The 22764-nt window shown below is 53.5% G+C and overlaps 1 protein-coding gene across 3 annotated transcripts in view; it reads left to right on the top strand.

The window, feature by feature from the left end:
* Positions 1 to 22154, top strand: part of CNNM4 (cyclin and CBS domain divalent metal cation transport mediator 4) — a 49445-nt gene extending 27291 nt beyond the window's left edge. Inside the window, exons 2-8 of one of the 3 annotated variants that reach the window (XM_017947748.2) lie at positions 6808 to 6951; positions 7291 to 7425; positions 8804 to 8973; positions 9317 to 9413; positions 10813 to 10875; positions 18842 to 19023; positions 19596 to 22154. In XM_017947748.2, the coding sequence (XP_017803237.1) occupies positions 6808 to 6951; positions 7291 to 7425; positions 8804 to 8973; positions 9317 to 9413; positions 10813 to 10875; positions 18842 to 19023; positions 19596 to 19793 (989 nt within the window). In that variant the 3' untranslated portion in view covers positions 19794 to 22154. Of the gene's footprint in view, positions 1 to 6807; positions 6952 to 7290; positions 7426 to 8803; positions 8974 to 9316; positions 9414 to 10812; positions 10876 to 13962; positions 14397 to 18841; positions 19024 to 19595 lie in introns of those variants that run through there. The other 2 variants (XM_017947749.2, XM_031655470.1) reach the window with 2 other exon arrangements.
* Positions 22155 to 22764: the final 610 nt, after the last annotated feature.

Raw genomic sequence — 22764 nt, 5'->3', positions numbered from 1 at the left:
GAACTCCTGACCTCAGGTGATCCACCCACCTCAGCTTCCCTAAGTGCCGGGATTACAGGTGTGAGCCACTGCACCTAACTGATGACACCCCCAAAGTCTAATCAGCCAATTGAATAGACACCAATAATAACATAAGGTAGCTCATTAAAATACAATTTTATGGGCTGGGCACTGTGGCTCACACCTGAAATCCAGCACTTTGGGAGTCCATGGCGGGTGGATCACCTGAAGGTCAGGAGTTCAAGACCAGCCTTGCCAACCTGGTGAAACCCTGTCTCCACTAAAAATATAAAAAATTAGCTGGGCGTGGTGGTGGGTACCTGTAATGCCAGCTATTTGGGAGGCCGAGACAGGAGAATGTCATGAGCCTGGGAGGCAGAGGTTGCAGTGAGCCAAGATCGATTGCACTACAACCTGGGCAACAAGTGAAACTTCATCTCAAACAACAACAACAACCACCCCACAATTTTATGGCCAGGCGCAGTGGCTCACACCTGAAATCTCAGCACTTTGGGAGGCTGAGGCGGGCTGAACACTTGAGGTCAGGAGCACGAGACTAGCCTGGCCAACATGGTAAAACCCCATCTCTAATAAAAATACAAAAAATTAGCCGATTGTGGTGGTGGGTACCTGTAATCCCAGCTACTCAGGAGACTGAGGCGGGAGAATCACTGGAACCCGCAAGGTGGAGATTGCAGTGAGCTGAGATCGTACCACTGCACTGAGTGAGATTCCGTCTCAAACATACACACACACACACACACACACACACACACACACACACACAAAATACAATTTTATTAGAATTTATACAATGAGAATCCTAAATGTAAGTTCTAAATTGATCTTCTTGTTTTAGATGTTAAATCAGTTAGCAGTAATTTCCAAAGTATAGAAACTTCTAAACTACTGAAATCTACAATGATTCTTTCCATCTTCGGCCTCCCTTCCCCTCACTGGTTACTTTTCTCCTCCTGCCAAATGGTTGTAGAGGCACAAAGAAAGACAGGAGGGACTGGTCATGGTGGCTTACACCTGTAATCCCAGCACTCTGGGAGGCTGAGGAGGGTGGATCACCTGAGGTCAGGAGTTCGTGACCAGCTTGGCCAACATGGTGAAACCCCATCTCTACTAAAAAATATAAAAAATTAGCTGGGCGTGGTGGTGAGCGTCTGTAATCTCAGCTACTTGGTAGGCTGAGGCAGGAAAATCGCTTGAACCTGCTAAGTAGAGGTTGCAGTGAGCTGAGGTTGCACCACTGTACTCCAGCCTGGTGGCAGAGCAAGACTACATCTCAAAAAAAAAAGAAAGAGGAGGTCGGGCTCACTGTCCCCTGGGCCTGGTAATTGGGACAGAGCTGCCCTGAAGGGAGACAGGAGTGTTGGGGGGATGGGCATGAGCTGGGTTTTGGCTGCGTTAATTTCAAGGTATTAGTGACGTCAGGCAGCACTTGGATAGAGGAATCTGGAGGGCATGGGAGAGGACAGGGCTGCAGAGATTTATCTGGGACACTTGTACACTTGTATTTAAAGTTTCTAGGCAAGGGACCAGGGGTACAGCTGAGTTCTGAGTCTCTCCAGCATTAAGTGGTCAGGGAGAAGCAGCGGCCCCCTGAGGTCAGGAGCACTGGGAGGGCAGAAAGGGCTTCTGGGGGAAAGGAGGGAGTGACTGTTGGTCAGCAGGTCATCTGAGAATAACACTGCACCATGAGAGGTCGTTGGTGACCTTGACCAGAGGTCTCTGGCCCGGGGAGGGGAAGATTCCACCAGGACAAAAAGATGTCCCCTCTGGACAGACAAATTAGAAAAAAGCAAAAACAGCCCAGGGACCCAAAGCTCACCCTGCAGAGGGTGACTGACTGGCCCCTTAGGTTGGAACCTCCGTACGGAACCCCAGTTGGCCAGTCATCAGCCGGTGCCCAAAGCTCAACTTGCAGAGGAGGGGTGCACGTGTACACGGTGCCCAGGGCTGCACACCTACAAGGTGCCTGTCGTGCGGCTGGCCGCCACCCGAGGGTGCACACACACAGCAGTGGATCCCACCAAGGGGCCTCAGAGAGGAGGCGGGGGGCTAAGAGTGGTATTAAGACCCTGCTCAGGGAATCAGCTCATCTCATCGGCAGCAGGGCTGTTTCCACTTTAAGAGAGGCTGCCAGGCGGGACGCGGTGGCTCACATCTGTAATCCCAGCACCCTGGGAGGCCGAGGCAGAAGGATCACTTGAGGTCAGGAGTTCGAGACCAGCCTGGCCAACATGGCAAAACCCCGTCTCTACTAAAAATGCAAAATTAGGCCGGGTACGGTGGCTCAAGCCTGTAATCCCAGCACTTTGGGAGGCCGAGACGGGCGGATCACGAGGTCAGGAGATCGAGACCATCCTGGCTAACACGGTGAAACCCCGTCTCTACTAAAAATACAAAAAATTAGCCGGGCGTGGTGGTGTGTGCCTGTAGTCCCAGCTACTCGGAGGCTGAGGCAGGAGAATAGCGTGAACCCAGGAGGCGGAGCTTGCAGTGAGCCAAGATGGTGCCACTGCACTCCAGCCTGGGCGACAAAGCGAGACTCCATCTCAAAAAAAAAAAAAAAAAAAGCAAAATTAGCCGGGTATGGTGGTGCGCACCCAGCTACTCAGGAGGCTGAGACAGGAGAATCGTTTGAACCCAGGAGGTGAAGGTTGCAGTGAGCTGAGATTGTACCACTGCACTCCAGCCTGGTCCACTCCAGCCTGGGCTACAGATACAGAGCGAGACTCCGTCTCAAAAAAAAATAGAGAGAGAGGCCACCAGCCTTTCACTGTGAGGGAACGTTTCATTGATCAGGATTTGGTCTGAGCCTGTGGAGTAATTAGGGATGTGAATGTAGTGGGGAGGTTGTGTTCTGACTTTGGGGGTCTGAACAAGGTTCTGCTCACTGAACCTTGTCAAAGGACACACCCCCATTCCCTGGGGCTCGCTCTGTGGCACTGGAAGGCACAGATGGCCCTTGTCCACCCTGGAGACTCTCACCAGCTTCTCTTTCTTCTCCTTAATTTTGTTTTCCCCCTTAATTTTGTCTGTTTTGTTTTTAAGTTATAAAAGTAAAATATGCCCATCAAATATAACAATATGGAAGGGTATACAGAGAGGTATAATAGCCTCCTTCCGCCGGGCGCGGTGGCTCACGCCTGTAATCCCAGCACTTTAGGAGGCCGAGGCGGGCGGATCACAAGGTCAGGAGATCGAGACCACAGTGAAACCCCGTCTCTACTAAAAATACAAAAAATTAGCCGGGCGCGGTGGCGGGCGCCTGTAGTCCCAGCTACTCAGGAGGCTGAGGCAGGAGAATGGCGTGAACCCAGGAGGCGGAGCTTGCAGTGAGCCGAGATCGCGCCACTGCACTCCAGCCTGGGCGACAGCGTGAGACTCCGTCTCAAAAAAAAAAAAAAAAATAATAATAATAATAGCCTCCTTCCCAAACTCCAAATACCTTCAAAGGCGACTACTCTTATTGCTTCCGGACACTTCCAGGGCAGTTGAAGCCTACACACCTGCTTTGTTTCTGTGCAGGCAGGTGGCTCCATGCATTCCATTCTGTGACTTCCTCGTTCACTAATAGCGTATCTTGGATTTCATTCCACACTTCATTCATCCACCTCCGCCACGTTCTCCCTTGAGTGGCTGTGGCCCCTGTTGAGTCCCTGTGCCCTGCTGCTATTTCTTTAAGTTGTTTCTGGTTTAGGGCTGTTAAAAAGAATGTTGCCAAGAGCCCCCTTCTCTTGTGTCTTTTGTGAAGGTTGCCTCTCCCTAGGGTAAGTTCCTAGAAGTGGACCTTCCAACTCCAAGGTTAGGAACCCTTGATTTTGTGACATCCTGACCAACTGGCCCCCTGAAATGTTGTACCCTTTTACCTGGCCACCAACCAGATACGTGTGAGGGCCTGTCTGTCTTCCCCATCCTCCGCCATAACTGGGCATTACCAGGCTTTTTAGAGGGTGCCCATCTGAAAGGGGGTACAGGTTGGGCATCCTGAATCCAAAAATCCAAAATCCCAAATGCTCGAAAATCCAAAACTTTTTGAGTACCAACATGATGCTCAAAAGAAATGCTCGCTGGAGCGTTGTGTAGTTCAGATTTTCAGATTTGGGGTGCTCAATGGTGCATATTCTGTGAATATTCCAAAATCCAAAAAAATCAGAACTCTGAAACACTTCTGCTCCCCAGTGAGGAATAAGGGATACTCAGCCTGTCAAAGCTGCCTTGTTTTAATTCCCATCCCCAGGTGGCGACATCGTTTAGCTGGATGCCCAGGTCCTTCCAGGCACTGTCTTTCTCGAGGGCACTCCTGTATGGACAGCCTCCAGCAGGCACAGAGGCCTGGGGACAGACCCCGGGGTCCTGGCCTGGCCCGCTGCCGCCCTGCTGGAGGGCCTCACAGATCTCATGAACTTGTTGGCTCATCTCTAGGAAGATACTGGGGAATTTTCTTTTTCCTTTTTTTTTTTTTTTGAGGCAGACTCTCGTCATCTCCCAGGCTGGAGTGCAGTGGCGCAATCTCGGCTCACTGCAGGCTCCGCCTCCCGGGTTCACGCCATTCTCCTGCCTCAGCCTCCAGAGTAGCTGGGACTACAGGCACCCACCACCACACCCGGCTAATTTTTTTTTTGATATTTTTAATAGAGACGGGGTTTCACCGTGTTAGCCAGGATGGTCTCGATCTCCTGACCTCGTGATCCGCCCGCCTCGGCCTCCCAAAGTGCTGGGATTACAGGCGTGAGCCACGGCGACCGGCTGATACTAGGGAATTTTCAATCGAGTCCAGCCATGGCTCTGTCTGGCAATGCGCTAAACGTTTTTCGACCAGAACCTGTAGTGGGAAATACATATATCATTGCCCCGGCATGTGTGTGAAAAGCTTTCACAATGCAGTACTCGGCCCCATCACGTGGGGTGCATTGTGAGAATTTTTACTTTAGTCATGAGACCTTGCATTCTCTCTGTTCTCCCTAAGAGGCCCTTAGAAGTTGTGACAGCCCATCTTGGGCTGGGGGATTTTCTGTGGCCTTAAAGACCTGGAAAACATCCTCCACCGAGGGTATTTAGGATGAGTTCTTGAGTCCCCAGAGCGAGGCGCTTGGATTGTGAAGGGGAAGCCGTGCGGAACACCCTGACTTGACCTTCCCAGATTTCTGGGGGCCTTTCTTCCTAGGCTGCTCCAAACCTGTGCTCCTGCGAGGAGGGCACGGCACACAGGATTCATCCCACCTAGACTGTGGACCCGGCCCTTCTTGGCTGGCCCCTGTTGCCACTCGCTGGGGTTGAGGCGATAAGAGCAGGGTGTGGCCTTCAAAAATGGGTCTGGGAAGACCCACCACCCCACAAGGTTTCTGTGGAGAGTCCTGTCCCACCTCAGCCTCCTTCCCTCACTTTGGGTTGAGGGGGTGGCCCCTCTCTGATTGTAGTCTCTGCCCCACCTAATCACAGTGCTTGGCCTCTCTGTGCCTTTGTCAGTTTGGGTCTTTCCCCTCCCCAAGAGTCCCAGAAGCCCCTGAAAAGTGGCACCAGGCAGGGTCTTTTTTTCTTTTTTGTTTTTCTTTTTTTTTATGGGACAGAGTCTTACTCTGTTGCCCAGGCTGGAGTGCAGTGGCGCGATCTCGGCTCGCTGCAACCTCTGCCTCCTGGGTTCAAGCAATTCTCCTGCCTCAGCCTCCCGAGTAGCTGGCTGCAACCTCTGCCTCCTGGGTTCAAGCAATTCTCCTGCCTCAGCCTCCCGAGTAGCTGGGACTACAGGTGTGTACTACCTTGCCTGGCTAATTTTTGTATTTTTAGTAGAGACAACCATGTTGTCCAGGCTGCTCTCAAACTCCTGACCTCAAGCAATCTGCCTGCTTCAGCCCCGCAAGGTGCTGGGATTACAGGTGTGAGCCACCGCTCCCAGTGTTGCCATTTTTATCCTATTTATTTATTTATTTATTTATTTATTTTGAGATGGAGTCTCACTCTGTCACCCAGGCTGGAGTGCAGTGACGCAATATTGGCTCATTGCAAGCTCCACCTCCCGGGTTCACGCCATTCTCGTGCCTCAGCCTCCCGAGTAGCTGGGACCACAGGTGCCCGCCACCACACCCGGCTAATTTTTGTATTTTTTTTTTTTAGTAGAGACGGGGTTTCACTATGTTAACCAGGATGGTCTCGGTCTCCTAACCTCATGATGCGCCCGCCTCGGCCTCCCAAAGTGCTGGGATTATAGGCTTGAACCACCATGCCCGGCCCTCATTTTTATCCTATTTAAGCAAGTAGTCCTGGCCTGGCATGGTGGCTCATGCCTGTATCCCCAGCATGTTGGGAGGCTGAGACGGGAGGACTGCTTGAGCCAGGAGTTTGAGACCAGGCAGAGCAACATAGTGAGACCCATTTCTACAAAAAATAAAAGAGTTAGCCGGGCATGGTGGAGCACACCTGTGGTCTCAGCTACTCGGAAGGCTGAGGTGGGAGGATCTCTTGAGCCCAGGAGTTGGAGGCTGCAGTGAGCTATGATTGTGCCACTGCACTCCAGCCTGGGTAACAGAGCTAGACCCTGTCCTTCCCCCACAAAAAAGAGAAAAACAAAAAAGCAGTCCTTAACGAAATGCTTTTAAAAATTACTTTTAGTTTTCCTTTTCATAAAAGCAATGTCTGTTTGTAGTAGAAATGTCAGGAAAGTTGCAAAAGAGAAAAACCACCATGACCCCATCCTGGTGACTTATGACCCTACATCTAGAGTTAATGTTTTGGTTGAGGGAGTCTCATGACTGGCCTCTGGACTCTTGTCTGACCTGCTTCTTTGGCCCACAGGGAAGTCCCACCTGGCCATCGTGCAGAAGGTAAACAACGAGGGTGAGGGTGACCCCTTCTACGAGGTCCTGGGCCTGGTCACCCTGGAGGACGTGATCGAGGAGATCATCAAGTCGGAGATCCTGGATGAGTCCGACATGTACAGTGAGTCCAGCCCTCCACAGGGCTCAGGACCCCTTTCCTGCTTGGATCGAAACCGGGTGTCCCTAGCTGGAAGGGCCATAGGGCAGGACACAGGAGGCCTAGCATCCTGAGGCCCGGTGGCCAGGTGCCCTGCACTGGCTGCGGTGAGCAGGGAGCAGGTTACTGAGAGCATTGCCCGGAGGCTACCTTCACCCTCGGCCTCTGTGCCTTGGGGACCTGACAGCCAGAGCCCGCTGCTCCTGCGTGGGACTAGGGGCTGGAGAGCAGGAGCTGCGGGGCGGGTCTCTTCCTGAGTCCTCCGAGGTCTGTGTTCTCAATTCCATGCTCTTCCTCCGGCAGCTGACAACCGAAGCCGGAAGCGGGTGTCTGAGAAGAACAAGCGTGACTTCTCCGCCTTCAAGGATACGGACAGTGAGCTCAAAGTGAAAATCTCCCCGCAGCTCCTCCTGGCTGCTCATCGCTTCCTAGCCACAGGTAGGAGCGTGAGGAGGACCTTCCAGTCTTGGTGGAAATACGGTCACAGGGGGAGAAGTCCTGGGTCTCTGGCTACTTTCCCCTCATAGGACGAGGGCTGCAGCAGGTGAGGGGTGCAGAGACAACACAGCCACCCCTGGAAGGGGCCAGGTGCCTACTCCACCCCCGGGGATCTCCCTGCGATTCGTTTGCCATTAATGGGCGGCTACTGCAAACTTCTAGGAAGCATCCCAGTTATTATAGTTAATAGTTTGGGAAATAATGACTAAGCACTATGGCTCACACCTGTAATCCCAGCACTTTGGGAGGCCAAGGGAGGAGGATTGCATGAGCCCAGGAGTTCGAGACCAGCCTGAGCAACATGGCAAGACCCCATCTCTACAAAAAATCCAAAAGCCAGGCATGGTGGTGCCCTCATGTAGTCCCAGCTACTCAGGAGGCTGTGGGATGGGACAGTTGCATGCCTGTGGTCCCAGCTACTCAGGAGGCTGAGGTGGGAGGACCGCTTGAGCCCAGGAGTTTGAAGCTGCAGTGAGTTCTGAATGCGCCACTGCACTCAGCCTGGGCCACAGAACAAGATTCTGTCTCAAAAACAACAACAAAAAAAATAACCACTGAGGTGGGCCCCTAGGCTGGCCAGGCCCATCAGGGCTTGTGGAATGGGAAGAAGGGATCCTTCCCCTTCTGCAGGCCTGCTGGGTGCGGCTGAACCCCTCGTGCGCTCACCCACTCTGAGGAGCTTGCGTCCAGCTCTGCTGTCATCTCTCCAGCCCTCCCCTCTGCAGACGTGTGCTGGTTCCTGCAGGAATTCACCTCTAGTTCAGGGACATTTCTCTTTTCAGCCCTGATTCAAAGCTCCGTTGGGGACTTGGGTGACAGGTTCTGTTCTGCCCGCTCTGCCCCTCCCCCACCCCACCCAATTCATCTTCCTTCCCACCCCTTACTTGCTAAAGGGATGGTAATTCCCTCTCCATTATTTTTCCTGTGGGATATCGATGCTGATGCAATAATTATAGTCACATATACTAAGCGCTGTCCATGTGCTATCCCATTCGCCCTCACAACCACCCTGTGAAGCTTTTACCCCCATATTGCAGATGAGGAAACTGAGATGCGGGTTATGTAATTTGCCCAAGGTCACGTGCTGTTCTTGCAGGAGCCACTGTTCAAGCCCGGGCAGGCAGGCAGCCTCGGGTCCAACCAGTCAGAAGCCAAGCGTGCTCCCTCCCCAGCGAGATACAGAACTGAGGGCCGGCCGAGCAGGGAGGGAGTCTGACCACAGCGCGGCTACTGTGGTTGGGGTGGACGCACAGCGGTGATCGAGCTTTAGGGCCACCTGGCCAGCCCCGTGTAAGGTCTCCTCTCTGTCCTCCTACAGAGGTCCCCCAGTTTAGCCCCTCCCTGATATCAGAGAAGATCCTGCTGCGGCTGCTCAAGTACCCAGATGTCATTCAGGAACTCAAGTTTGATGAGCATAATAAGTACTACGCCCGCCATTACCTGTACACCCGAAATAAGCCAGCCGACTACTTCATCCTCATCCTGCAGGTGAGCCCACTCAGCCCTGGGCCTGCCGCCTGCTCCCCCTGGCACCGCAGCACCCCTCGGGCCCTCTTTCCCACCTGCTGCGGAGGTGCATGGCTTCCCGGCCTGGGGAGCCTGCCGCCTGCCCTCGAGCCCCGCCTGCCCCACGTGGCTGTGCTCTCCCTGACAGGATGAAGGAGAGGCTGTCCTCTCCCTTAATCCCACAGGTCAGGCCCCTGAGCTCTCCAGGGCTCCAGTACCGGCCCTTCCTCCTGCCCTACCATCCCTTGTTCCTTACTCCCCATCCTGCCTCATCCTTTCTTTCCTCCCTCACTCTGTCTCTAACCCCAGCTCTCTGTGTTTTCAGGGGAAGGTGGAGGTGGAGGCAGGGAAGGAGAACATGAAGTTTGAGACGGGCGCCTTTTCCTACTATGGGACTATGGCCCTGACCTCGGTCCCCTCTGGTGAGTTGTTGGGCAGGGTCTGTGCTGCACTCTGGCCCCCTGCAGCTGGGGAGCCGTGGACAGACACCAGAACTGAGCGTGGGCCCGAGAGCTCATAGCCAGTTGGCTGGGGCCGAGGGAGGCTTGTGAGGTGGGAGCCGCCAGGGCCCGGAGCGGGTGGTATGGAGGAGCGGAGGGAGCTGCCCCTTTGGATGGAGTCCAGAAACTGGAGGGGAAGAGAGGAGAGAGGGATTTTAGAGCAAAGGCCAGGAGGCAGTGGAGGGCATGTCCAGAGGTGGTGAGGAGACCAGTCTGCCTGGGGAGGAGGCCTGTGGGGAGGAAGGCCCAGGGCCCTGCTCCTGAGGACAGGAGGGGAGTCTGGGCGTCCAAAGTGCCTGAGGTCAGGAGCCAGGCGAGGGCCTGTTTGCCAGGGCAGGCTACAGATGGGTTTGGCTTTCCGAGGGACGCGGCTACTGGGTTTTGGTTAGAGGTCAGCTCCGATGGAATAAAGGGCCTTGGGGACAGACAGAAGGGAGACTGGGCACCCCCTGAGAGGTGTGATGGAAGGTGTGGGGATGCGCCGCTCTGGCCGCCCCAGTGCCCTCTCCGGTGCTGAGTGGCTCAGGCTTTCCCCGCAGAGCCCCACAGACAAGGCCCTGCAGGCCCAGGTCTCGCCAGCTCATCTCCTTGCTCCTCTCCAGCCTTCGGTCCTGGGGCAAGGTTGCTGCAGGGTAGAGAGAGAAAGTCCACTTTGGTGCTGGAGAACAGGCCACGCCAGTGGGGTACGTGCTGCAGTTCCCAGAGCAGCTCTGTGCTGTGCCTCATTGTCCTTTGACAGAAAGGACCCCGAGGGGGCATGGGGGTAGGGCACCCATGAATATTGACACCCAGCTCAGCTTATCCACCGTGTCGTCGGCCCCTCCACCAGATGAGTGGGGCATGGCAGGCTCCCTGGGCAGGAGACAGACAGGGCCCCAGAGAGGGGCTCTGAGCAGGTGGACCCTGCCAGATGCCTGAGGCCTGGGGAGGACTTCCTGTGCCTCCAAGAGCAGCTGTTCTCTGTTCAGCTTGAGGAAATCTCGTTCAGAAGGGCGGGCAGGCACGGGAGGCCTCCCCCAGGCACTGCTTGTGCAACGAAGCCTCAGAGGCCTGGTCCCTCCACCCGTAGTCTCTCTGTTCCCACTTAGTGTGGCCAGAAGGGAGGGGAGATGACTGGGCATACTCAGCCAGCTTCTGCCCATCTCCGCACAGGGCTCATTGCTGTGCCCTGAGCACCCTTCCCATCAGAGCCACGTCCCTTTCTCCACTGGGCCCGTCTCTGCCCAAAGCAGCCTGGCCCAAGCCAGGCTCTGTCCTGTGCCTGTGGCTCCGTGTCCTGTCTCCTGACTGTGCCCATCACTGACCTTCTCTTTTGCTCCAGTGCCTTCAGTCCAGGTCGGGTGTCCGCCTGGCAAGCGGAACTCCCTGCTCTGCTGGCTCACAGGTAACGTGGCATGGCTGAGGGTCACGCTGCCGCCTGCTGCCTGAGCCTGCACACTGCTGCTGCATTAACCTCCCCGCAGGGCCCGGGCGCCGCCTGTTCAGTGTTGGCCGCCCGACCTCAGTGGCTCCGACCTCAGTGGCTCTGCTTGGCTGGGGCCCAATTTCTGGGCAGCTTTGCTGCCTCAGCTCTAGAAGGGGCCCCCAAAGGTCTCTTTAGTCCTTGAGATCACACACCCATAGACACATACACACAGAGACACACAGAGATACCACACACAGATATACACACCCACAGACACACATACACAGAGACACATAGATGCCTGGAATATACACACCCTGAACGCATGCGGGACACCTGGATGCGGATGTACGCCCTGGACCGCACGTACGCGGAGGACGCACGGATGCGCACGGATGCCTTACGGACACGCATACGCACGGGACGCACGGATGCCACGCACGGATGTACGCCACGGACGCACGTACGCGGGACGCACGGGATGCCGCACACGGATATGCGCGCCTGGACATACGCACGGGACGCACGGGGATGCCGCACGGATGTCTGCGCCCGCGGACGCACCATGCCTGGGGGACACCTGGGGATGCCGCGCACGGATGTGCACGCCCACGGACGCACATGCGCACGGACGCAGGGGACGCGCACGGATATGCACGCCCATGAACGCAGCCGCACGGGACGCACGATTAGTGCCACTGGTCATGCATGCCCACGGACACGCAATACAAGGACACCTGGAGGTCACCGCGGATGTCACGCCCACGGACGCATGCGCAGGACGCACCAGGGATGAAAGCACGCAGTTCCGTACGCCACAGACGCACATGCAGGACGCACGGGATGCCACGCACGGATGCACCCACGGACGCAGCTGCGCACGGGACGCACGATTGGGGATGCCTGCGCGGATATGCGCCACGGACGCACGTACACAGGACCGCCTGTGGGATGCCGCGGATATGCACGCCACGGACGCGCATGCACGGGGGACGCGGTGGGGATCGCCGCACACGGATATGCGTACCACGGACGCACGGGACGCGCAGGTCGCCGCACGGATATGCATGCCCACGGACACGCACGCGGACGCACGGGATGCGCTGGATATGCCACCCACGGACGCACATGCACAGGGGACGCAGGATCCACGCATGGATATGCATCCACGGACACACATGCCTGGGGACGCACGGAGATAACACCTGGATATGCACGCCACGGACACTTTATGCAGGTTGCTGGTGGGGATGCCACGGATGTGCGCCACGGACGCATGCACAGGACGCGGGATGTACCGGATATACGCCGGACACGCATGCAGGACACCCTGGATGCCGCACCGGATGTACCTGGACGCATGCGGGACGCACGGATGCCGCGCACGGATGTATGCCACGGACGCATGCGCACGGACCTGGGATGCCGCACGGATGTACATGCCCGCGGACGCACGCGCACGGACGCAGGTCACCACGCACCGGATGTGCACCACCGGACGCACGTACGGGACGCACTGGATGCCGCAGCGGATGTGCGCCACCGGATTACCCGCATGCACCTGGGGACACGCAGTTGAGGATGCCGCACACCGGATATGCGCCCACGGACGCACATACCGCAGGACACCTGGGGTGGGATGCCACCTGGATGTATGCCACGGACCTGCAGGACGCGCACGGAGGATGCCGCACGGATATGCATGCCCACGGACACACACGCGGACACACCAGAGATGCCATGCGCGGATATGCCACCCACAGACGCACATGCAGAGACGGGATGCACGTACGAATTATGCGCACCCACGGACGCATAACGCAGGACGCACGGTGGGATCCGCACATGGATATACGCCAATCCTGGACACACATACCGCAGAGGACACACGGTGAGATACCACATGCAAGGAGACGCACACACAGACGCACATGCAGGACACACGGTGAGGATGCCACCTGGGGGAACGCAGATGCATGCGCCATGAATGCATGCCTGGGACTACACACAGGATACACATGCCAGAGGACATGCAAGGATAACTCCACAGGACGCATACCCATAGACACACACACAGAGACACCCCATATAGGAAATACGTACGGATACCTGTCCTGCACCTCATAGACCTGGGATATGCACATACCTGAAACGCACCATGGGCACACACACAAAGGACAAACCTGATGCACACACCATGGACAGCCTGGACGCACAAACCGCCACCCATGGGCATGCCACCACCCCTTTACACAGATTATGTATACAGATACGCCTATGAATCTTCAAACCTGGGGGCAGCGCAGATGCCACACATAGACCTGAATGCACGCACAGGCCTTGCCTAGAGATGCCACCTGAAACCTGCCATAGACACCGGGATGCAATACCACGGATGCGACTTGTGAACTGGAGAACGTACCCATGGGCCGCACCGCGCACACACAGACCGTATATGCACAAATGCACCTGAACCTGACACAAGGATGCTGGATGCCACACACCTGAACCTGGATACACACCCACAGACACACAGAGATACCACACACAGAAACACACCCACAGACACACACACATACACACACAGAGGATAGGCTGGGAGTGGAGGGTTGCTCCTGGCCCAGCCAAGTGAGCGCCGGCCAGCCTGCTGCCCTCCACGGCCAAGAGCAGATGCACCCCAGCGGTAAGCACTTCCTGTTCCAGGCCACCCACACACCGTGGCAGGGTGACTTGTCATCTCATCAGCTTTCTCTAAAAGACTTTCCAACTTTCTTCATAAGCTTCGCTTCCCGTTCAGCTGCTGGCCCAGTAGGCAACTGCGAGGCCATGAGGGGCACGGCCCCGGGTCAGACTGCCCACTCAAGAGCCACCTCCACAGTTGCTGGCTAAACAATCGTCTCTGTCCCTGCTTTCCCCTCTGTGAAATGGGAACAATGCATGGACCCCCTTCATAAGAGTTATCAGGAGAGTATGTGAGAGAATTGATGTAAAAATGTTGCGTTAGAGCTCAATTATTATTATTTCTGTTTTTTCCTGATTACAATGAAAATGTGGCGTTCCAACCAGCAAGTCTTTGAGGAAAGGCCAGTGCCGTATGCTGCTTCTGGCCTCGGACGTGTCACGCTCCTGACGCCTGTCTGGGGAGTCGGTGGGAATAGGGTCAGACTCGTTCGGCTTGAGGCTTGCTGGGATTCCCGTGTGCACCCAGGCTGCAGAGGGCACAGGATGGTGCTGGTCTCGCCAGGTGTGGCCTGTGCCCATCAGGAGCAGCACCAGCATCTTTCAGCTCCTCACACCCCAACAGCCCTAAAAACCCATCACCTCAGCCCGGGGATTTCCATTTTACATTTGTAAGCTGGGCCTTCTTCCGACTGAACTGTTCCAAGGTACAGTCTGCTATTTTGGCCCTCTGTTTAATAAATAAATAAGTACGCCGTGGCTCACGCCTGTAATCCCAGCACTTTGGGAGGCCGAGACGGGTGGATCACAAGGTCAGGAGATCGAGACCATCCTGGCTAACACGGTGAAACCCCGTCTCTACTAAAAAATACAAAAAACTAGCCGGGCGAGGTGGCGGGTGCCTGTAGTCCCAGCTACTCGGGAGGCTGAGGCAGGAGAATGGCGCGAACCCGGGAGGCGGAGCTTGCAGTGAACTGAGATCCGGCCACTGCACTCCAGCCTGGGCGACAGAGCCAGACTCTGTCTCAAAAAAAAAAAAATAAAAATAAAAATAAATAAATAAATAAATAAATAAATAAGTAGATGAAAAGGTAATTTAGAAGCAGTTACTCCCTGTCCTTTTCAAACCTCCCCAGTGTGACCTCGGCCTCCCTCCCCTGCTCTGGGCTCACTCTGGTTTCATGGATGACCAGGAGGTGATGCACCCGTGATGTGAATCCTGACAGCAGGTGTGCCCTCACTGATTAATTCTCACCTCATGTATATTCCTGGGGGTCTTTATTGTAAATAATATCATGATATAAACTTTTTTTTTTTTTTTTTTTGAGACGGAGTTTCGCTCTGTCGCCCCCAGTGGCGCGATCTTGGCTCACTGCAAGCTCCGCTTCCCAGGTTCACGCCATTCTCCCGCCTCAGCCTCCGGAGTAGCTGGGACTACAGGCGCCCGCCACCTCGCCCGGCTAATTTCTTTTTTTTGTATTTTTAGTAGAGACAGGGTTTCACTGTGTTAGCCAGGATGGTCTCGATCTCCTAACCTCGTGATCCGCCCGCCTCGGCCTCCCAAAGTGCCGGGATTACAGGCTTGAGCCACCGCGCCCGGCCAATATAAACTTTTTTACACAAAAAAGCAAAAAGCTTTCCCTGTGTTTAAGGTTATGTCCTTAGGATATCCTTTCAACAATAAAATTACCAGGTCAAAACCTTGTAGTTTTTGTTTTACTTATTTTTTGTTTTACTCATAAAACTAAGGTAGCTTATTGGGAAAATAGAAAGAAGTCTTAAAAAAATTAAAAAGCATCACAATTTCATCACTCAGAGACAAAATGGATTTTGGCGAATTTTTTCTAGGACCTCTGTTTTTTTGTTTGTTTGTGTTAAGAGACACGCTCTTTCTCTGTCACCCAGGCTGGAGAGTAAACAGTGGTGCAGTCATAGCTCACTGCAGCCTCAACCTCACGAGCTCAAGCAACCCTCCCACCTCAGCCTCCCAAGTAGCTGGGACTACAGGCAGGTGCCACCATACTGGGCAATTTTTTTTTTTTTTTAACTTTTTGTAGAGATGGGGGTCTCACTATGTTGTCCAGGCTGGTCTCAAACTCCTAGACTTCCCCCACCTCAGCCTCTCAAAGCACTGGGATTACAGGCGTGAACCACTGCACCTGGCCAGACCTCTAATCTTAATAGGTCACGTCACTATTTTTTTTTTTTTTTTGATATGGAGTCTTGCAATGCCCAGGCTGGAGTGCAGTGGTGTGATCTTGGCTCACTGCAACCTCCACTTCCTGGGTTCAAGTGATTCTCCTGCCTCAGCTTCCCAAGTAGCTGGGACTACAGGTGTGCGCCACCACTCCCGGCTAATTTTTTTTTTTTTTTTTTTTTTTTTTTTTTGAGATGGAGTCTTGGCCCTGTTGCCCAGGCTGGAGTGCAATGGTGCGATTTTGGCTCCCTGCAACCTCCACCTCCCAGGTTCAAGTGACTTTCCTGCCTCAGCCTCCGGAGTAGCTGGGATTATAGGCATGCACCACCACCCCTGGCTAATTTTTTGTATCTTTAGTAGAGATGGGGTTTCACCATGTTGGCCAGGCTGGTCTTGAACTCCTGACCTCGTGATCTACCGCCTCGGCCTCCCAACCTGCTGGGGTTGTAGGCATGAGCCACTGTGCCTGGCCAAATTTTGTATTTTTAGTAGAGACAGGGTTTTGCCATATTGGCCAGGCTGGTCTTAAACTCCTGACATCAGGTGATCCACCTGCCTTGGCCTCCCAAAGTGCTGGGATTATGGGTGTGAGCCATCACACTCGGCCCATGTCACTAATTTGTGTTGGTTTTAAATTCAGTTTCTTGGCCAGGCTTGGTGGCTCATTCCTGTAATCCTAGCACTTTGGGAGGCCGAGGCAGGAGGATCGCTTGAGCCCAGGAGTTTGAGAGCAGCCTAGGTAACATAGCGAGACCCTTTAAAAAATAATAATAATAAAATAAATTCAGTTTAAAAAGAAAATAGTTTATTTTAAAAATAAAATTCAGTTCCTGTTTCTAGAGTGTTAGGAAGCATTAATTAAAAGCATTCCATCATTCAGATAGCTAATGTGAAGTATTACGTAATACCCCTAGTATTTCTGCTTTTCCTAGAACCTAATCAGTGGTGTTACTCGTTAGATGCTTGCACATGATCCTCTAATGATCCTCTAAAATATTTCCTGTTCCTGCATTGGAATACCATGACCTCATCATAGAATGGCCAGTTTCCGGAGAAACTGTATATAAAAATTAAAGCTTAAGCACAAACATAGAGTATTACTCAGTTTAGTCTCACTTAGTTAAAAATTGTATTGGTCATTGAGTCACTAGATCCAGTATGTTTGTTCTCTTCACTTGGCAATTTGTTAGAATGGCTAACTTAGTAACTTAGTAGTTAACAAAGCAAATCAGCTTAGTCCGCTTCTTGTTGGTTTAAAACGATCCTGCATGCCTTCACAATTAACTTCTTTGTGCATCTCACGGTTTCCTAAGTGTTCTCAAAAACAAGTTAATGATATACAGTAACGTATATTATTTGAACAAGCAGTTTGTTTTTCAAAATTAGAAGCCGTTCTTCCTTATTGGAGATTGCTACAACTCTGCGTCATGAGAGGGAAGTGCCTGCCACCCCCACGGGCCAGGCGGGCTGGGTGGCAGGTGGAAGTGGGTAGGGCTGTGTTTCATGCTGAGTAGGTTACGTGCAAAACACACTTTTGACTCCAAAAAAGCATTTTCTTTTCTTGGGGGGGGGCCGGGGGTGACAGAGCGTAGTGGTGCAATCTCGGCTCATTACCACCTCTGCCTCCCAGGCTCAGGTGACCCTCCCCACTCAGCCACCCAAGGAACTGGGGCCACAGGCAAGAGCCACCACGCCTGGCTGATTTTTGTCTTTTTTGTAGAGATGGGGTTTTGCTGTGTTGCCCAGGCTGGTCTTGAACTCAGGCTCAAGCAATTCAGTCTCCCCACATCAGCCTCCTAAAGTGCTTACAGATGTGAACCACCTCACCCAGTCCCCGCCCGATAAGAGCATTTTAAGAGGTGACAGGGCTGGCAGGGTGTAGTGGCTCACACCTGTAATTCCAGCACTTTGGGAGGTTGAGGCAGGCGGATCACCGGCAGTCAGGAGATCGAGACCATCCTGGCTAACAGTGAAACCCTGTCTCTACTAAAAATACAAAAAACATTAGCCAGGCATGATGGCACGTGCCTGGCCGACAGAGCGAGACTCCGTCTCAAAGAAAAGAAAAAAGAAAAGAAAGAAAGAAAAAACAATAATCTAGGCATGGTGGTGGGCACCTGTAATTCCAGCTACTCAGGAGGCTAAGGCAGTAGAATCGCTTGAACCTGGGAGGCGGAGGTTGCAGTGAGCCAAGATCGTGCCACTGCACTCCAGCCTGGGTGACAGAACGAGACTGTCTCAAAAAAAAAGGTGTGACAGGGCATCTTACGTGTGGGGTGTGTATTCACAATGAGAGAGTGCAAACTATACATTCTTCCTTTCAATGCATTTTTTAATTGAAAAGTATGCAGTTTATGTCACTTGATATAAACTGGTATTGAGACAAGGATGGCAGTCTGCTTGTTTGTTTGTTTTGAGACAGAGTCTCGCTCTGTCACCCAAGCTGGAGTGCAGTGGTGTGAGCTTGGCTCGCTAAAACATCCACCTACCAGGTTCAAGCAATTCTCCTGCCTCAGCCTCCCAAGAAGCTGGGATTACAGGTGTTTGCCACCACGCCTGGCCAATTTCTGTATTTGTAGTAGAGACAGGGTTTCACCATGTTGGCCAGCCTGGTCTCCAACTCCTGACCTCAGGTGATCCTCCTGCCTCAGCCTCCCAAAGTGCTGGGATTACAAAGGTGAACCACTGTGCCCAGCCTAAGGATGGCAGTTTGTCTGTCCTGCTAGGGTGATCATTGTGTTGCCTTGACTGATTGGTTGTTGTGGGAAACAAGAGATTCTATAACCATAAACTTTCTGTGTCTGTGGTTTTTATTTTCTGTGTGGTTGATTTGTTTTGGTAGACTTTTTAATACTTGTTGCACAACAGTTCTAAACAAACTAATTCATTTGCTTTAACGAAGTCAGACCTTATGCAGTCAGACCTTCTACATGCTTCTGTTTGTCCCTAAGAATGACTTCCTGTTCCTGGGTGGGGTGTCCCTGGGCTTCCATGGGATGAGGTCAGACAGGAGGGTGAAAGTGGGCACCAGAGTGACCTTTGGCATGACAACCTCTGCTCTCCCTGCAGACCGTTCCCCAGCCCACCCCACCCCACTCAGCCGCTCGGCCTCCCTCAGTTACCCAGACCGCACGGACATCTCAACTGCATCCGCCTTGGCAGGCAGCAGCAACCAGTTCGGCAGCTCTGTCCTGGGCCAGTACATCTCTGACTTCAGCGTCCGGGCCCTCGTGGACTTGCAGTACATCAAGGTGAGTGCCCCACCGCCTTCTCTGGGCAGTGCCATCTTCTGCTCAGGAATCTGTTACTACTTTCATCCACCAAACCCAGCATGGTGGGCCCAAACCCGAGATGCCTTTTTCTTCTGGAGACAGGACCTGGCTCTGTTGCCCAGGCTGGAATGCGGTGGTGTGATCATAGCCTACTCCAGCCTTGAACTCCTGGGCTGAAGGATTCCTCCCACCTCATCCTCCTGAGTAGCTGGGACTACAGGTGTGCATGTGGCTCTGGGTTTTTTTTTTTCCTTTTAGAGATGGGGTCTCACTGTGTTGCCCGGGTTGGCTTGAGACTCCTGGGCTCAAGCGATCCGCCCGCCTCAGCCTCCCAAAGCGCTGGGATTACAGGTATGAGCCACCAGGCCCAGCCCTGAGGTGCTTTCTCCTCTTGATCGTGCACCTTGTTCTTCGTAAGGGCTTCCAGAGACCCTGACTGGTCATGTTCTCTCTCAACTCACAGCCTCAATCCTGGCCCTGTTTCTCCAGGCCTGGTGATAGGGTCTGCCTCCCAGCCCCTCTCTCCATGAACTCATCCCTTTCTCATGCAGATCACTCGGCAGCAGTACCAGAACGGGCTGCTGGCCTCACGCATGGAGAACAGCCCTCAGTTTCCCATAGACGGGTGCACCACCCACATGGAGAACTTGGCTGAGAAGTCTGAGCTGCCCGTGGTGGATGAGACCACGACTCTTCTCAACGAGCGTAACTCCTTGCTGCACAAAGCCTCCCACGAGAGTGCCATCTGACAGGAGGGCCCGGGGCCCCCCGCCTACCCTGCGGGGGCCTCCCCAGTGGGCCCACATGAAGAGAGGGAACCTGTTAGTCCAGAAAGGTTGCAGATAGATAGCCTGTCTGACTGAGCAGCCAGATGGCCCCCAGCCTGTGGGGGATCTGGCCTCTGCCAGGGACCTCTGAGTAGCTCTGAGGTGGCACTGTCCAGCCCTGGATAGATGGGGCAGTGGGCCAGCTACCATGAGCAAAGGCTGTTTTTTTACTGAGAGTATTTCTAAACTAGGCTCATCGCTCTTCTTTTTAAATATAATTTTGGGAAGGGAAGACAGGGTTAAGGAACTTTATTAAAAAATTTTTTTTTTCCTAAAAACTATAAAAGAAGAAGGGTTTCTTGTCCTGGGAAGCAATGGACATGATCTGCTCCCAGCCATGGCCTTCCAGCTTGTGTCCCTGACTGAGGGAGCTCTCCCTTCCCCCTCCTCTTCCTCCTCCGGAGGTGGGATCCCAGAGCCTGCCGGCGGAGGCTTGTCTCTTGGAAGGAAGACAGCTCTTCACAGGAAGCAAAGAACCAACTGGCATGGAGATCAGCTGCCTGGGCACCTGCGCCGTAGCTTGTCTGACAATGCTGAGGCCAGGAGCTCCTGGGTAGCTGTGATCAGGGACATGATAATCCGAGCTATGGAGAGGAGCACATCTGCTGTCAACCGCTGTACCCAGAAATCTCCTAGAACTCTGCCGACAGCCTCTCCTGGTGAGTCAGGACTCGGCTGAGGACAGACACATCCCCCCCTCGCCTCCCATCCAGCCCTTTGGACAACTGGCCCCTTCATGACGGGGCAGACTCAAGTGTTAGGCAGGGTCTCAGGCCTTCGATTGCTCACCCCTGCTCCCCAGGCCCTGCCCTCACTTTTACCAAAGGCTCCCCCTCGGCAGGAGGCATCTACGTTGGAGGTGACTTGTCTGGGCTCTTCCTTTTGGTTCCGGAAGGAACTGTCAGTCATTGGCATCTGCGTTGTTAGCAGTCAGTACCACCCCCGCCCCACAATGAGAGTCAAGGCTGACTTGTTGACTGAAGCCTTTTTCCCAGGTTCCTTATTTCGAATCCCCAAGCCTCAGTCCCTCTTGGGGATGGGGACAAGAGGACGTGTGGGAAGCCACGGAAGCAGGTTCTTTTTGTCCTTTCCTCTGCGGCTGGCAAGGCTCACCTGGCCTTATCCACCCCCTTATGGAACCTCAGGAGAGGACAGCTCCTCCTAAAGGCATGCAGCTTGCAACCCTGCTTTCTCACAGGCGTGATCCTAGTGTGAGAGGTCGTCCTGCCCTTGCTGAAGTTAGTAGTACTGTACCAAGAGCTCTGCCCCCATGTGAATTGCTGCCCTGGCGCCTCTTCCCTGGGGCTGAATCAGGCCCTGCTGCAGAACTCCAGGTTTCCCAGAGTCGGGGAGGCTGTGGGACCAAGGTCCCCGTTGGCCCCTCTGCTGGGTGCAGCAGGAGCTGGGTCCTGAGAGCCTGGCCGGTGAAACTGCAGGCTTTCCGCCTGAGTATTATTTATTCACTCCTTTCCTCAGCCCAAGTGCCCTGCTCCCCAGGTGCCTAGAGAATCCTAACTCTTAGGACCAGGGATTGTCTTGCACCAAGTATGCCTACCCCTGGCCAGTCTGAGGTCTCCTGGCCATAGAACTGACTCCTGGACGCCTGGAGAGAAGGTGGTGACACCCGTGGGTTCTCAAGTGTAAGGAAAAAAGACACCAGACTTTTGTTCCCTATTGGGGGAAAGCCCTTAGTCTTCTCCAGGAGCAGCTTGCTCCCAAGTCCTTTTGGAAGCTGGCAGAGCTGTACTCCTGACAGCCTGACTGCCAGGTGGAGCAAAAGACGTTGGTGGGGGTGTGGGAAGCAAAAGGGGCAGGTGTACACACCTCCACAGTGACCTCTGTGCACACGGTTACCGCCAACTGGCTGACCCTCCTCTTCCCTGGCCCATTGATCATCCCTTCTCACAGAGGGTCATCATTATTTCCAAATACTGTTGGTCTGATGACTTCCTCTTCCCAGTGCAATTTTTCACTTCCTATTTCAACCTCTGGTTCCTGGGATGAGCCATACCCTGGAACTGTCCCGCCCACTGTGTCTTCCGTGTAAGGGAGACCTTTGCAAATGGCATCCAAATGGGTAGGCAGGTCACAGCCGCCGTATTTATTTTGCATAATATTTTAATTTGTATATTTTTGTGATTTACTTTGGCGTTATGAGTTTGACTCTCGGGGAGTTTTGTTGTTATGACTCTTGTGTCTTTTGTCACAAAACAATGATAATATTTGCTAAAGGATATATGGAATTTATTTTTGATTGGTAATAAAAAATGAAATATGTATAAATCCTGGTGAGTCTACAACTTGCCTGTTTGTTCTGTCGCTATTTAGTGTGTTGTCAAGATAAAAGTGGCTGTGGCTGGCTGTCTCTTGTGACGGGGCAAGGAGCAATAAAGGATTCCAGGACCATTCAGCAGTGAGATGCAATCGGAAATGGAGTTTCTAAATAGAGTCAAGGCTGTCATCACAGGAGAGGGTCATGGCTACTGGCAGACATATAGGACAGATGTGCTCAGCTGCCATGAGCATGAGTCCTGTGAAACAGACCCCACAGGGCCCCTTGGCTTGTGAGTACTGGAAGGGCAGTGGGCTTTAGCAAATTGCCCCTCCTTCCTACCCATAGGACTGAAAGAAGCTTGATCTGAAAGTATGAGTAATACTGTTTTATAACATGCAGCTGCCTCTTCGTCCACACTTACAGGCTGCTTGTGGTTTCAGAGTTGGAGTGCTCATCCCTTGAGGGACCTGAGTTCCGTCACTATACCCACTCGAAGTCGCAGCTCTGCAGGGGACTCCTGTGGTGCTGTATAGCTGCTGCAGGCCGGCTTGTGCGACTGAGTGTGCTGAGACCAGGGGCTCCAAGCATGCAAAGTTTAATGGAGTAGACAGACTGAGG

The sequence above is a fragment of the Papio anubis genome, chromosome 14 (assembly GCF_008728515.1).
Source record: "Papio anubis isolate 15944 chromosome 14, Panubis1.0, whole genome shotgun sequence".
Lineage (NCBI taxonomy): Eukaryota > Metazoa > Chordata > Mammalia > Primates > Cercopithecidae > Papio > Papio anubis.
This window is presented reverse-complemented; position numbering and strand designations above follow the sequence as displayed.